The sequence below is a fragment of the Macadamia integrifolia genome, chromosome 6, assembly GCF_013358625.1.
Source record: "Macadamia integrifolia cultivar HAES 741 chromosome 6, SCU_Mint_v3, whole genome shotgun sequence".
In the NCBI taxonomy this organism is placed as follows: Eukaryota; Viridiplantae; Streptophyta; class Magnoliopsida; order Proteales; family Proteaceae; genus Macadamia; species Macadamia integrifolia.
The window spans coordinates 31,645,643-31,661,988 of NC_056562.1; the positions used below are offsets into that span (position 1 = coordinate 31,645,643).

The 16,346-nt window shown below is 37.9% G+C and overlaps 1 protein-coding gene across 1 annotated transcript; it reads left to right on the forward strand.

Annotated features, from left to right (window-relative positions):
* Positions 1–1,737: 1,737 nt before the first annotated feature.
* On the forward strand, positions 1,738–12,037 carry LOC122081878 (hydroxymethylglutaryl-CoA synthase-like). Its single transcript, XM_042649243.1, has 12 exons — positions 1,738–1,975; positions 3,168–3,274; positions 4,624–4,756; positions 5,113–5,256; positions 6,156–6,314; positions 7,579–7,652; positions 7,733–7,808; positions 7,927–7,982; positions 8,089–8,176; positions 8,286–8,426; positions 8,520–8,669; positions 11,503–12,037. Exons 1-12 carry the CDS (start codon positions 1,904–1,906, stop codon positions 11,728–11,730), a joined length of 1,428 nt encoding a protein of 475 aa, XP_042505177.1. The 5' UTR covers positions 1,738–1,903; the 3' UTR covers positions 11,731–12,037.
* The last annotated feature ends 4,309 nt before the right edge of the window (positions 12,038–16,346 follow it).

The following is a 16,346-nucleotide window of genomic DNA, read 5'->3' on the forward strand; positions in this document are numbered from 1 at the left end:
GCCATTAACGGGACTGAGTTAGATCGGGACATGACTTATGAGAATTAGAGTATATCACTATGGGCAATCAACCTTGTTACTTAGATGAAGATCTAGTACGTGTCCCTGCTTCCCTATCTTGGAAGAGTGATTTTTGGGTGAAAAATGGGCGTAGTTTTTTAGGTTTAGGTTTGATTAGGACGTAACCAGGTACTCAGTCTCTATAGATAATAATTTAGGTTCAAAGATACTCCCTTACTTTCATTGTTCTATTAAATAAGTACATAAGGAATTGGTTATAGTAACCCACATCCCCATGCCCTTACAACCGTATCCCACATAAAATAACAACCACCCTAACTCCTTACATAAAATAACCACTAACTCTCACATGTGATCATAATCGATCTGATAGTAACATCCCTTATAACTACTTCCCACATGTAATAATAACTAACTAACACTAATTCTACCTCATACTAACTCTCACATGCGATCATAACTATCTCCCTACTAATTACATGCAATAACCATCCAAACATGACACGTAACAATATCACAATCACATCTCTATCTTTATAGGTAAACAACAATATGCGATTATTTGATTAGGGGCCAATTATGGACAAAAATATATATATTAATAGATAATAATGTTTATTATATATTTTTTATATAAAATAATGTTTAATATCACTCTAGCACATAGATATGAATACTGATCCAGATTGGATTGGACTGGCGTGTTAATTGGTTCTGTCCTTTATTTTTTTTAAAAGTACAATTTGTTTACTATTTTATCTCTGAAATGATACAGACAATCAATCCAAAACAGTCAAGGATCGATCTCAACCAATATTAATACGATATGATCAATACAATCAATATAATACGATATCGATACTTGAAACCATGCTCTTCATTAATAAGAAGAGAGAAGTGAACAAAAACCATGGGCGTAATGGTGAACAAAGGGGACAGAATTGTTTCACAGATATCTACACCCAAATCCGATACCTAGATCCAAAGAGTCCCAATACACTTAATCACGTATTTCTACACCTAAATCCAAATATTCCAACAGGACAGAATTGTATTTTACTTGTAGACCACGACAGAATTGGTTAACAGATAATAAAACCACAAAAATGATCTGGACCTCTCTGTCAAAATTGCCCAACGGCAAATCACCACCATTCAATTCCATCCATCGTGTCCATTTCTGGCTTTCCAATCCAGAGAAAGAGATGTCACGTGGCTGCACATGTTGCCTGTCTCGTTTACATGTCTTTTGACTTGGTCAACAAAAATCCATTCTGGTGTGACGCTATTGGCAAATCTGGTTGTTTAATCTGCCAACCTTCCATCTGTGCCATTAACTAGGTAGACTTTCTTAATCTGATCCCGAGCACTCTGTCACCGTCCATGTCACTTCCCAGTCTCAAACCAAAGTTCTGAATCGCTGACACGACCAGGTTATATGAAAAAAAATATCTCAAGGGGCAATTTTGGGAAATAAGAATTCGTACTTAACCAGATTTGAGATGCTATTTAGCGGCTCGTGGTTTGCGTGTGCTTCCGTGGCAACACGTGAGAAACGATTAGGAAGAGAGTAGTTGGATCCTGGATGGCAGAGTAGGTAATTAAAGGTAAAATCGTGTGCAGATTGATGAACTGCCAGTACAGACCGTCCTTCGCCTCCTACAATTCTTGTTGCCACTTGCCAGCCTAGTCTTTTAAAACTGGGCGAAGTATAAGTTTGCATTTGGAGAACTTCGCTTTTCACTCCTATTATTTGTGAATCTCACAATTGCCTTCTCTCTCTTCTTCTCCTCATTTCTCCCTGTCTGCGGGACCAAGAGCGTGAGGACGGAAAACCAGAGCTCCGATTCACGGATATTAGATAATTTGAGTGAGATTAGAAATGACTTCGCAGCCTAAAGATGTTGGAATCCTTGCTACGGACATCTACTTTCCTCCTACATGCGTACAGCAGGTTAAGATCTCATGTTTTGCTTTCAGTTTCGCTGCTGTGATGGATTTCTATTTCCTAGGTTTGATTGATGTGAAGGAAGTATAGCGATGATTCTACTGGTTTAAAGAGAGAAGTTTATATTTGATATCTATTTTACAGTGATTCTTACTTTGATTCTCCGAATGTGGATTCGGGATTGAAGCAACTGAACTTTAATTTTTCTTTTTTATTTTTTTAGGGGAAATGTAGAATCGGTAATTCTTACATTTTGTTTGGATTTGCATGTGACTTTTCTGAGTCAGATAAAAGGCCAAGTTCAAGATGATCTCTATCCTTTTAGCTCTTCATCATGCTGCTCTTCTATTTTTTCCTTTCCTTTTTCTTTTTCTTTAAGCACATGCATTGCATATTTTGGAATTTGAAGCTTGATGTTTACTTTAGTGGCCTGGACGCCTTCCTACCGTGGTTTTATTTGTACCTCGGTAGATAAGAATGCTCATTTGGAAGGCTGCCCAGTTATTTTTGCGCAATGTTGCTCTATGTGGGAATTCATGATTCTTGATATATTTTAAAATATTTTGTATAAAATTTTCTTGCCATTCTGAATTTTGGGGCAGATACTCGCTTCAAAGGTGATCCCTTTTGAATGAAATTTTGTTTCAAACTCCTTGAGGCTAGCAACTGAGATATTTAACTTCAATTACTATTTATTATTGTCTTATTTATGTTGTTACGAATATCTGCTCGTTGTTAAAGAGAAAAACCAGCCACTATGTGAGTTTGATCCTCAAAAAGTTGTACAATAAAACCACTGGATGTACGGTTATTGGTGGAAGAATTTATTTTTTTAAGTGTGAAAGGGTTCTGACAAACCATTTAATTTCCTGGACTTTGATATGCATCTCTTAGATTTAGTGATTCTCAAGGAGAATATCTTATGTCTCACTTTTATATAGTGGAGAAAGAAATTTGAAGATATTATCTGAGAAATAGTTGTTTTTTTTTTTTTTTCAAATATATCCCCCCTTCCTTTTCTCCGTCCCCCTTAGTCTCTTCCTTCCCCCCTTAACCATCCCCTGAACTCTGACCAAACACTCTGTAAATTAATTCTTGTTTCTTATTTCTTACTCCCCTCTTGTACAAGCGCTTGTTTAATCCAAAATTACTAACTTCATGTGGTCCTTTGAATTATCTTTTTCTTTCTCTGGAATAGGAAGCATTGGAGGATCATGATGGTGTGAGTAAAGGAAAATACACTATTGGACTTGGGCAAGATTGCATGGCATTTTGTACAGAAGTGGAAGATGTCATTTCAATGAGGTAATTATGCTTCATTTGATTCTGTTGCTCTTCTATGCAACTATTGGTTTCTGGAGTTATTGTCTCGTATATCTGATGTTCTTTAATTGACGTTCAATAGTTAGAAGGCCTTCAATATTTGTAGTTTCAGATGTGTGGATGATTGTGAACATATTGGTCAATTAGCTTTTTGAAATTATGGTTTTGATATGTGGATGTAAATAATTTAGATAGCGTACTTATTAATAAAAATCCTAAACACATCAGAATAGATTTAGTGACATCAAAACTTAGGTGGACATATATAATTTAGCATACGAAAAAAAAAAAAAAAAAAAAAAAAAAAAATAAAACACAATACAATAGCATAGATTAAGTGATGTCAAAACTTAGGGGATCATATGGGCAAGAAAAGTCCATTCTCTTTTGGCTAAGATGTCATTAAACTCTAGCTCTATATCTATTCCTAAATAGAAAAGTGGATTTAAGTATCAGTAGTCAAAAGACCAGAGACTCTCTTGTCAGTACACCTATTTAAACTCTATCAATGGTGCTTTCTTTTTTTCTTATAGGGATTGATGCCTATTAGTTTATTGAAGTTTGTTGATTGGTTACTAAAAATAAAACTATTGATTGACGTGGAGTGGGGCATTACTTTTCAAAAAATTCCTGGTTTATGATGGTTTAATTACATAGAAAAGTGGATTTGCTTTATAAAAAAATTAGCTTTTTATTGCTCAAGAGTATGAGGCTACATCAAGTCAATTTAATTTTTTCCCGTTGATGCAGAATTGTTTTAAAAAAAACCCCTGTATTGGCTTTTGAAAGCTTTTAAATCTCATAATATAATAGCAATGTTGTTAGTGTCCAGAGTTTGCTACCCTGGACACTACCAATTGAATAGAGTTGAAGTACGGATTTGAATCTTTCATTCAATGACTCCAGAGTTTGCTACCCTGGAGAGTATTTGAAGAAGTTAGAGACTGAGAACTCCACTGAGAACCAACGGCATACAGTAGCGAACCATAGAAAGTAGCTTTCGTTTTTGTCAAGACTCAGACTACATAAAGTCGATTTAATTTTTTTTTTCCCTTGATCCATAATTGGTTAAAGAACATGTGTTGGATTTTGGAAGCTTTTAAAAGCTTTGAAATCTCATTATATAATTGCTGTGTTGGTAGTGCCCTCTTTGATGTTATTATTGGTAAAAAAAAAAGGTCTTTATTCTATTCAGGTATCTTTCTTTGGTTGTATATTTGATGCTTCTGCATGATATACCTCTTCAATAAAATCTATCATTTTTAATTAATTATGAAAATTCTTAGCTTTTTTTGGAGCTTCTGTTCTCGTGTTGAATTTTGGGTTTTCAGTTTGACAGTTGTTACTTCCCTTTTGGAGAAGTATGGGATTGATTCAAAACAAATTGGTCGCCTGGAAGTTGGCAGTGAGACTGTAATAGACAAGAGCAAGTCCATTAAGACCTTCTTGATGCAAATTTTTGAGGTAACTTCTCAATTTCTCTGGCTGCTCCATTGTTTTGAGACCCAATCCAGAGGGTGAGAAAGTGGGTTGGGTTCCACCTGGTTCAACTGTCATGTCATGGGTCAGTTTTCTTTTAGAAGGGATGGCTCTGTGGGTGTCTTATGACTGCTTGAAGGGCTTTATGTATTTAGTAGAAATCCCTTTGTTTCTGAGATTATTCCATCTCATCTAAACAGATCTGTGAAGATAGCTTTTCCTGGTGTTCTACGTAGTCTTCAATCCTAATTCTTTGCAGGTTCTAGTTTGATCCCCCCCCCCCCCCCCCCAGTGTGTCTGTTTTCTCAGCTGTTTGCTCCTTTTTCCTTGTAAACGTACAGGAAAATGGCAATACAGACATTGAAGGAGTTGACTCAACAAATGCATGCTATGGGGGAACTGCAGCTCTATTCAACTGTGTGAATTGGGTAGAGAGTAGTTCTTGGGATGGACGCTATGGACTTGTTGTGTGCACAGACAGTGCGGTTAGATTCTTTCCCGTTTCTACGCTTATTTGACATTCACCATTGATGTCTAATGTACACTAATATCTTCTGATTAGATCTTATGTATCCATCAATGGGTGATACCTTATTAGCTTGCCTTTAGATGTTATATATTCATCAATGGATAATACCCTATCGGCTTGCCTTTTCTTTCTTTCTCATGGTTAAGTATTCAGTTCATAGAATGATAGAAGTTCTAGGAGTGTTATTGATGGAGGTTCGTACAAAGAAACATGATTAATCTTTTAAGCTGCAGATTGTACGCTCCTGATGATATGACATAGGACAACCTTCATTAATATTTTCTTTATGTAGCCGAAATGAAATTAGTAGGTTGATGTATATTCTGGTATAAGCTAGGGGCATTAAGTAGGATGGTTTGAATCTTCATGTTGTGTGAGACCTAATCATGTCTTGGGTGAAAAACTTAAATCCTTCAAATTAGGAGTTTATTTATTGTTCTTTTCATCATCATTTTAGGAAGCTGATACTATATTTAGATTTAATGTTATCTCTTCTCGTGGATATAGTAATTGGTAACTGAAAAAAGGGTTAAATTTCATAAGACTAGTATTCTTTTTATGGTCATGAGTATCTTGCACTACTGTGAGTATAACAAAATCTAACATCTAAAAGGGGTGCCTGGTTGTTGCAAAGATGCCAGACTTCAGACTTCTGCATCCGGGACTATGGTGTTTAAGATGCATTTAATATGTTCCACATGGTTCTGTAGCTCCATTTGTGTTGGCTGTTATCTCATTCACTTAAAAAATATATATAGATTAATTTTTTTTTTTTTGGTAAATGTAGATACATTCAGATCATGACCAAATTGTTTTAAGCCATACATTTGCTTACATCAAGCTTCCTTCTTTTAGGTCTATGCAGAAGGACCAGCCCGTCCTACTGGAGGAGCGGCTGCTATTGCTATGCTGATAGGGCCAAATGCTCCAATTACATTTGAAAGCAAATATAGAGCAAGCCACATGTCTCATGCCTATGATTTCTACAAGCCCAATCTTGCAAGTGAATACCCGGTATGCTTCCTGATCTATCATCTATGTTTTGGTTGCCATGTTGTACAACCATTTATTCTAAATTATAGTATATTGGGTGGACTATTTTGATGTGTTTGCATTTGCATTTGATTGTCCCTCAATATCGGGGCATTTTTTTTTTTCTCCACGGTTTTCCCCGTTTAGAATTTCAGCTGCCATTTTATTCATGGAGACATGAAAAAAGAAGGGGATGTAGGCATTTAAATTGTGATGTAATGTTTCTGATCTTATATTTTTTCCCACCAACCAAAATTTGATATTTAATGATCAAAGTTTCAAGATGGCCATGTATAACCATACGAAACATATTAACCTGTGTTACAGTTATAGAGTATAGACCATCTTGGCTTAGAGCTACATTCTATGTATTCATGATCAAATGAGTTAACCATAAGTTGAGATCTGCTCTGGTTTGAACTGGATGGCGAAAATGTTCAGCATGATATAAGGAGAAGTGCACGCTTGTGTCCAAGTACCAATATATGCTGGGAACTTATCTGTCCGGTCCACACAAATGCAGACCTGAACTCGTTAGCCCTTTAATTCCTGAAAAGGGACTTCCTGCTTTTACATTGGAAGTTATGTGAGAATACACATCTGAGGGACAATTCTTTGTTTTCCCCCTTAAAATGCGTGAGACAACACCGGTCTGTTCTCAGCGATGACCTTTTGGATTCTATTCGATGGCCATCTGGCAGTTAAAATACGAATCTATTTAGTGGTTTCATGCTGTGTCTGAGAAATCTAATTTGCTAATTAATGACCCATGCTTAAGCCTTGAATGGACATAAAGGAGAAGGGTACAAAATTAAATTTGTGACAATGTTATTTGGTATGTCAGAACCTTCAAGTGCCAAGTCTGTTCAATTTTCTGTGGATGGACAGATTTTATAAATAGAGAAAGAAAACAGGAGGATATTGTTCCCTCTCCCCCCCCCCCCCCCAATAGAGTTTTGGTGTAGTTGTAATTCCCTTGAGATTGCATGATTGCCTCACATTGGGTTGGCATTTCTGTGAATATGATTAAAATTCATGGACGCCTTATTTTTGTGATGTCAGAAACTCTAAAAGCTTACAATGTCTTGGAAAATGCCTGCTTAATTTTTATGTTACATTCAGTAGACAATTTGTTACGCTTTGCACTGTGAAGCCAATTCACATTAGGTTTATAATTTACTTTTGTATATATATCCCAAACTTATTCATTAGTTGCCACTTTTTCTTTCATATATTACATATACAGGTTGTGGATGGGAAACTTTCACAAACTTGTTATCTCATGGCTCTCGATTCTTGCTACAAGCGTTTATGTGACCGGTAACTTTCCAGTGATGTGAAGAACACGTCTTGGTGACTGTTTATACTATTTGAATGCCTTATCATCTTCCTTTCTGTAGGTTCGAAAAATTGGGAGGAAAGCCATTCTCGATCTCCGAGGCAGACTATTTTGTGTTCCATTCTCCATATAATAAGGTATGCATCTTATGCAGTTAAGATGTTGTTGTCTCCATATTTCTAGATTTCCCAATGTCTAACTGTTGAATCCTTGAAGCAGTAGTTTTATTGATTGCTCCTTGAAATGGTTTTGCAGCTTGTGCAGAAAAGCTTTGCTCGGTTGTGCTTCGTTGACTTCTTGAGGAACGCTAGGTTCCTAATTTCCACCCTTTTTATGATTGTGAAACGTCACTAGTATTTGTTATGTTCATGCATCAAATAACTGACAACTTTTTGCATTTGTTTTTGTATTGTTCAGTTCTGTTGAGGAGGTTGCAAGAGAAAAACTGGCACCATTTTCAGCTTTGTCTGGTGAGGAAAGCTACCAGAGCCGTGATCTTGAAAAGGTTACTTCAGTATCCTGACACTGATTTATGCAAAATTGGGATTTCCCATTATGTGGTTACTTAAGATGGAGTTATGTGCTGAGCAGTATGCATCTTATACATCTTACAGGCATCACAGCAAGTTGCAAAGCAGCTATATGACACAAAGGTGCAACCAACCACTTTGCTTCCAAAACAAGTGGGCAACATGTACACTGCCTCTCTTTATGCAGCATTGGCATCTCTTATCCACAACAAACACAATTCACTGGTAAATATCTTGGCATTCAATGTAGTACCATGCTTCTACCTGTCCGTAATCAATGTAACTTCTGTCATTTTGATTATTTCTATTTTCTTGCAGGTGGGTAAACGGGTACTAATGTTCTCTTATGGGAGTGGTCTAACTGCCACAATGTTCTCATTGAAATTTCGGGATTGTCAATATCCATTTACCGTGTCAAACATTGCCACGGTGATGAATATCTCTGATAAGTTGAAATCGAGGCATGAGGTATTTTTCTTGTTGGATAAATATTTTATTTTTATGGCATTTTGTGTATTTGTGATGCCATGCCTTTTTTTTTTTTTTTTTTTTTTTTCGGTGAATAAAAAATTCTTACCAAAGAGAGAAGAATATACAAGGATCCCAATAGGGAAGGGAGAAAAGAAAGAAAAAGGGGGGGAGGGTTGGGAACACGTACAAAGCACAAAGGGGAAACCGTAATACTTAAAGGGGGGTCGGGCACAATGGAGGAGGGCAGACCCCAGGAGACAACAATGAGCTTGTTTCTTGGGGAATCCCTTACAAGATGATGAGGGAACATGGCATGCTAAACATAAATTTTCTTTTTCTAGAAACAGAAACGGAATTGAAGGTGTTTGATAAGTCATGTTTTTGGAAGTCGATAGTAACCAGCGAAAGAATGGCCACGAGTCGTTTCCAGAAACGGCGAACTTGTTTCGCCTGGGTCGTTTCTTGAACCATAAATAGGTAGAAATTTCTATTTCTATTTTTGAAAACAAGTGAAACGAAACAGTTTTATCAAACGCTTTTTGTTCCGTTTCTACTGTTTCTGGAGACAGAAACAGTAGAAACGCGTTTCTTGAAACTTTATCAAACTGGCCCTAAGTGATGCCCTGCCACTAACATTGCTTGAAACATATATTATCAATTCAAACGTCATATGTATACACAAGCATGTGGACTTCATGTAGGAAGCTTTTATGCATGGTTACCTGTTAGCATCTGCACTGACTACAAGATATATAAACATTTTTTTTTTTTTTTTTATGATAATAAAATAAAATTATAGAGCAGGGAAAGTATTGACATCATTTACAGTGATCAAAAGAGAAACTTTCTGTTGCATGGATTTAAACGTGAATCCCTTAAGAAACTGAAAAATCACTGCATCATTCCTGACACAAATAGTTAGATCACTAACAACATCTGAAAGCTCCAAAAAAGTGCCAAAAGAGGTCCGTGGCCACACCCCATCAACAGGATCGGGAAGCAACGCTTTCATAGTCTGAGAAGCGGGGTCCATATTTCTGTAATTTTCCAACTCATTGTCACAGCCTTCCTTAACCCCTGAAGAAGACCCCTAGCTTCAGCTTCCAAACCCTGCCTCGTCATCATATAACCCAATTTAATAAAAAATAAAATGGCCTTGAAACACAATGCTATAGGCACATCCTGAATTGGTCAAAAGGTGGTTAGAAACTCCTGTACAAATCAAGATAGGATAATTCGAAGTGGGCAGTGATGGTGCAGCCCTGAAAATGAGGTCAATCTCATCTGGGATAGAAAAGAAAGAAGTGTTAGTTAAGAGCAAGGCGGCAAGCTCTGATCAGAAAGGATTAACAAAGGATTCGAACTACTGTTTTAACAACGATGTGATTCCGCTGAGACCAGATAAGATAGAGGGTAATAGAAATAACACCAAAACGCCAATGCAGATCGGGTTTAAGCAAGGAAAAAGATTGAAGCACAAAAAAGACAAAGGACTGTATTGAAGAACAGGGAAGAAGTTTAGTTCTTAAACCCAATGGACCTGCAGCCCACTCTTCTAGAAAAATCACTTTAAAAATTAAATGCCAAAAGGATTCACTCAAGGAACCACAACAAGATCCCTCAATTGGCAGTCATTTACTTTTGATGTCTTTAACCGGAAGGCCATCATGAAGAAGCCTCCAAAAAAACATCTTGACTTGAGGGTGAATATGAAGTTTCCAGAAGAAACCCCACCAGCTAGAGGGAAGACGATTAGACAAGAACCCCCTGAAAGGCAAAGAAGCATTAGTGAACTAAGAATAGAAGAGGAATTTTGCAGCCAGTTCTGACATGATGAGCACCACCAACAATCTTCTCGTGTAGAGGCGGGCAACTTAAGAATGGCATAAACCAAGTTATGAGGTAAACAAGAAAATAATAAACTCACATTGAGTTGTTGTCAACGGTAAATTCATTCACTTTGAGCAAAAGATTCATGCGCAGTTCAATCATGAGGAATACGAAACAAAGGTAAAGATGGAACCCAAGGGTCACTCTAGAAATCAGTATTCCTACCATTACTAATTTTAATATAGACAAATATCTGTAACAGTGGTAGTATGCCAACAATGCTTTTCTAAGTCCATGAACCCCTTTCAGATAAAACTTTCTTATAAAAAGTAGAAGTATGATAAAGTACTTAGCTTTTAACCGGCTTACCCAAAGAACAGAATTCTCAGTAAGCAACCTCCATCCTAACTTTAACGATAATGCTTTGTTTTGGGCAGAAGACTCTCTCAAACTCACATTCCAACGATCCTCTTCTGTAGATATATGAGCATTTTAATGTTCTTACTTTCATGTAGCATTTACCTTCGTTGAATTAACTCTTGAAATTAACATGACATGCAAATACACCTAGTCATGCACAAAAGGAGCAAAGAGGGAAATATAAGAAAGGTAAAAGCTCAGATTTTTCTGCATCAGAATCCTGATTCAATTCTTTGGTTTCTCCTCTCCTCCTCCTCCCCCTTTCTCCTTCTCTAGGTAATAAACCATACAAGTGAAAGGCCTACATCCCAACCAATCAGAACATTGTCTAGAGGCCAGATTACATTGCCATGTGAAGCTAACTGATGTCCATGATAGATTTTTCTTTGTTCTCTATGGTAAATGATTGATGGATAGATGATTGGCCTAACTGTTTCTCTACTTTTGAGGAGAAAGTCATCTTTAATCACCACTGTGCTCGAGGCTGCTGGACCATAGGCTGATCCATCTGTTTTTTATGAATGCACATAATCTTGTTGACCAACACAGTTCAGTAAAACATTTTGTGCTCGTCATGCAGACCCCCCCTGCAAAATTTGTGGAAATATTGAAGCTAATGGAGCATCGATATGGATCTAAGGACTTTGTGACAACCAAGGATACAAGCCTTTTATCTCCAGGTACATTTTATCTCACTGAAGTTGATTCCATGTACCGGAGATCGTATGCGAAGAAAGCTGAAGATGGCACCACTGGCGGTAAGAACACTACAGCTTGTGAAAATGGGTCACTAGCAAATGGTCATTGAGAGAGCCCCAATCCCAAGGATTGGAGGAATGGTCAAAATTTGGCCTTATTGCATTTTCAGATACTGGTAGTGATTAGAATAGAGGGTGGAACTCGGTGCAATGGTAAGGCTCCACGAAGCAAGGGTAAGGCTGCGTATATTATGATCCTGGCCAAACCCTGCAATGGCGGGAACCTCGTGCACTAAGTACACCATTTGGTAGTGATTAGAAGAAACTGCTATTTATACTATTTTTTCCCAACGGATATGGTTTCATAGTCAGCAAATTTTCATTGTTAGTAGTGTGAGTAAATTTGATTTCTTGGAAGTTTTTACTTGCTTGAGCATTCCTTGTTTTCTCTCTTACACCAACTGGGAGTAGGAGCTCTAACCTTTGGAGTTGGAAGAGGACCAGATGGTCAAATATGCTATTTTCTCCTATCGTCTTGATTGGACGATCGTCTTTTGATGGTAAAGTCCTTCCCATCTTTTAATAGAATATGATGCGACTGGAAAAATGTTGTTTAAACTGTGCTCAAGAGGGACGATATATCTCTCCCTGGGAGACTAGAGAGCATAAGGAACTTTCGTCCAGTATAGAGCTAAAAATTTCCCACTACTCTACTTAATAAAATGCAACATTATTTGAAAGGTCAATAATTCAAATCTATGTGGGAAGATAAACTAAGAAAATACAAAATTTTGAACCCTTTTTTTTTGCCCTTTTTATTTCTAAATCCATTTAATATAACAATCAAAACAGGGAGTAGGACTCATGTTTTGCAGAACTGATCGGCCACAGGTGAGGTTTCAGTTTCTTGTGTTACGGTTGAAAGAATATCAACTGAGACGGATCGAGTCCCCCCCACTCAATTCTAACACAAGACCAGAATAACAAGAAATAAATTGAAAAAAAAAAACAAAAGAAGAATAATGAAGGAAGGAAGAACAAGAAATGCATGGGGGAGGGATCACAAAATCCAATCCAAGTGTCTTTGTTCATCATCGGAAATCAAGACAAACCGCTCTCTACAGTGAGACGTGAAAATACCGGATCCCGATCGATTCTTGGCATATTGGATCAGATTAATATTGGCCTTGATGATCCCGATTCTTGGCATATTGTAAAAATCAGGGGCGTTTCTATTCGAGTTCTCAAACCTTGATAGTTATAGGAAGCTGAGTCACTGATTCGATCGGTTAATTTAGGGATTTTTCCTTTCTCACCAAATTACCCATCTATGCAGAAATGATTGAGTTACCTAAAAAAGGAGGTAATAAGGTAAATTTGTAAGGAGAGAAAGAACGCTGTAATCAGGTAAATTTGTAAGGAGAGAGAGCGCTTTCCATCTAGCATTTCCATGCCCATACACAGAACGAACTTAGCTGCTGCCTGAGTTGTAGCCAAGTAGCTGCAACCTCTGGTACCAGCTAAGGGAATGGAATCTCAGGGGTAGGGGTGGAAAAATTAACCCTAGGTGGGTATTTTCAAATCTGCCCATGGGATTCCATTCCCAAGACTAAGTAGTGCAACCCGGCCAGCACCGAAATTTCTTTCCCAAACACAACCTTTATTTTCAAAGCGACTATGAAAAAATGCCCCTACCCCTGAAAACAGGGGTTGTATGCATAGCATACGTAACGCTTCCTTGTGTGTGTGTCTCTCTCTCTCTCTCTACCTAGTAGGTGTGAAAAAGGGCCGGATTGGGCTGGGTTTCCTAAAATCCTAACCCAACCCTAGGTTCCCAAAACTCAAACCATGCCCAACCCATTCTTGTCAGACTCATGCCTAGGCCCAACTCTGTTGGGTTTATGCCAACCCTACTCGGCCCTAATTGACACTGATTGGGCCGTTGGCCCTAATTTTTACCAAGATTGGGCTAACCTTGATTGTTTTTTTTTCTTTCTGCCATTTGTGACTTATGTGTTTAAAAAAAAAAAATCGATACACAATTAAATTTGTGAAGCGCAATATAATAATAGATGTTCAAGACATATGACATAAGAATTAATGACCCACATGACAGCCCTAAATTATATTTATATAAATCAAGGTTACATCAAGGCCGGATTAGGTTGGGCTAAGCCTCAACCCAGGGTCAGTTTTTTCAACAACCCATCCTCATGTTAGAAATCTGATGTTGTTCAGGCTTTAGGGCAAGCCAGGGCGGGTTTGGGCCATTAAAGTCAAACTTACACTCCTACTAGCACAATGGGGGGCTTACCTAGGCCCTGTTCGGGCCAGGCGGGTTCAAACCTATAAGCCCAAACTTACACCCCTACTACCCACAAAAGGGATCAGATATTAACTTCAAAAGAAGGAGGAGAGACAAACAAAAGGAGGTGCTGTCGTACAGCCCGACCAAGCGTTCTTTCTCCCTATAAATATATACAATTCTTTAACAACACAAAGCCCAACCCATATACATCCCATATAGTCCACCCACTGCCCTTCCTCTTTATTGTTTTAAGAATGGATTACAATTAGACTGGGAATGGATTACAATTAGACTGGGACCCCTTTTCGTCAGTCTATCCTAAGTGTAGACTGAAAAGACTATTTTATCCTTTTTCCTAAAACATATATAATAACCCAAATCCAATGTAATAAACCTTCCACCGTGGAGATCAGAGGACCAAACTCTCATTGGACCTCTGTGCTCCATCCCTGCGACTGCTCCAGTCTGGTGATCGTGCAGAACCATATATGTTATAAACATCATAAATGGTAGAATTTGTTGAGGAGAGAGGAAGAAAAAAAATATTTAGTTAGGACAAATAGTGAAGTAGAAGGTGTCTGTAACTCTGTTAAGTCCTTAAAGTGATCGAGATTTAGCCATTTGGGTGTCTTCGTCCCAGTATTTCTCTCTGGTAATGGGGTTGTCCCCAGGTTGAGGATCAGTCTGACTCTGCATGTGCACTTGTTGAATAGTTTGTTTTTTGGGCTCTCACAGTCTTTAGCTTCTCTCATAAATAATCTCTGAAATGGTATCAGAAGTCTCTCTCTCTATTCCTTCTATTATCATTTTGTTTCTTTCTTTGAAGGAAGAAATATTATTTATTTTTCGCTTATTGACAAAACCATGTTCCTTCCATGACTTTGTTCGCAAATGAGAGAAAATAAACTCGATCCGCTTCCTACCCAATAAACTTTTAGGCTATATGGTCGAGATTTGATGAGGCCTTTCAGTGTTTGTTAAGGATTCCTTTATTAGTTCTCCTCCTCTTTTCTTCCCTTCCTCCTGCACTCTGTTGTTGGCTTGTTGCATTTCAGGGAATTTCATTCTGTTCCCAATGAATATTTCTATCCTCTGTTTTTGAGAGCTTATTGGGTTTCGGATTTGTTTTCCTCATTTTTCCTGGATTGTTTGTCTTTGGGGATCTCTCTCTCGCTCTCTCTCTCTCTGAGACATGTGAGCTTCTATTCTTTGCCCCTCAACAAAAGCATTGGTCAGTTCTTCCTTTTAATCTCTATTCCTGATTCTTGAGGGATGAGTTTGTGTTGGAAAAGCGACCATGCAAGTAAAACAGAGTATGTCCTTCGTTGTTTTTCTGTTTCACGTAATCAATCAATTTGCTGATACATCATCCTTCATAAATTCTGCACCCAAATCAAAATTATTGTATGCCACACAAATGCCATTGAACCACAGAAGGAACCACTTTGATCTGAAATTGCAGAATTGCATTAAGGTCATCAATTTGTTGATGCTGTGAGTCCAGTTTGCTTGAATTGATATACGAGACTTGAAAGATACTCGTTGCAGCGAGTGAGCTCTTCTGGATTCTGTTAGGGTTTTCCAGTTGAAGTATACCAATTGCATTATTTTTTTCATAAAGAAAGAAGTCTCTGTTGAATGGCTTTTCTTCTGTTCATTGGAAGTGCATCAGAAAGAGGGGGTGGGCTATATCGGTAGCAATGAGATTGATCCCCCCCCCCTCTCTCTCTCTCTCTCTCTCTCAATTGACATGCCCTCTGGTGACTAGTATTTGCTTGTATCTTCAAAAAATTGACCAACCAGAAAATCTATCAAGAACTGCATTTTGAATTCTTGAATGGAGGGGCCTTTAGATTGGATCATGGAACCAACAGTTTGTTATGTGAAATAGAGTGCTCACATGTTATGATCACGAGCGTGGGAACGGGTGACCCTTACGGATGAACTCAAACTTCCTCGGATAGACTCCTGAGTCAAGTCGGTAAGCTCACGTGATCGGCCCTTGTTCTTATGCCTACCTATTGTGGAAGATAGGAGAGATACAAGCAGTGGTTTCTTCGAGGGAAAAACCGACCTCCAGCTTAATTCATTAATGTCTAGATGTCCTTACATTATTGGCAACGAGCCTTATATATTGACTCGTACAACAGTCGACTACCACTTCCTAATTGATAACAACTCTTAAAAGAATAAAATCAGAACTGCAACTCCTAAAGACCAGATACTTCCTAAAGAATAGGATTCACAACTTACGTGGACTCTTATCTACTTTCATGAACTCATTCAGCTACAAGTCCAGATTGGCACATCCTCTTCACCAAACGTTTAATTTTGTGAATTCCACAGTAATATTTGAAGACATACTTTCAGAGCTCTCAGCCCCTTTCTTTTTCCTTCCATTTGAATAAAATCCTTTCC

Excerpts from the sequence above, each read along its gene's own strand:
- LOC122081878 (XM_042649243.1), top strand. The coding sequence starts at position 1,904 with ATGACTTCGCAGCCTAAAGATGTTGGAATCCTTGCTACGGACATCTAC. Across the intron at positions 1,976-3,167 it reads CTCCTACATGCGTACAGCAG|GAAGCATTGGAGGATCATGA; the intron begins GTTAAGATCTCA and ends TCTCTGGAATAG. Across the intron at positions 8,177-8,285 it reads AGAGCCGTGATCTTGAAAAG|GCATCACAGCAAGTTGCAAA; the intron begins GTTACTTCAGTA and ends TACATCTTACAG.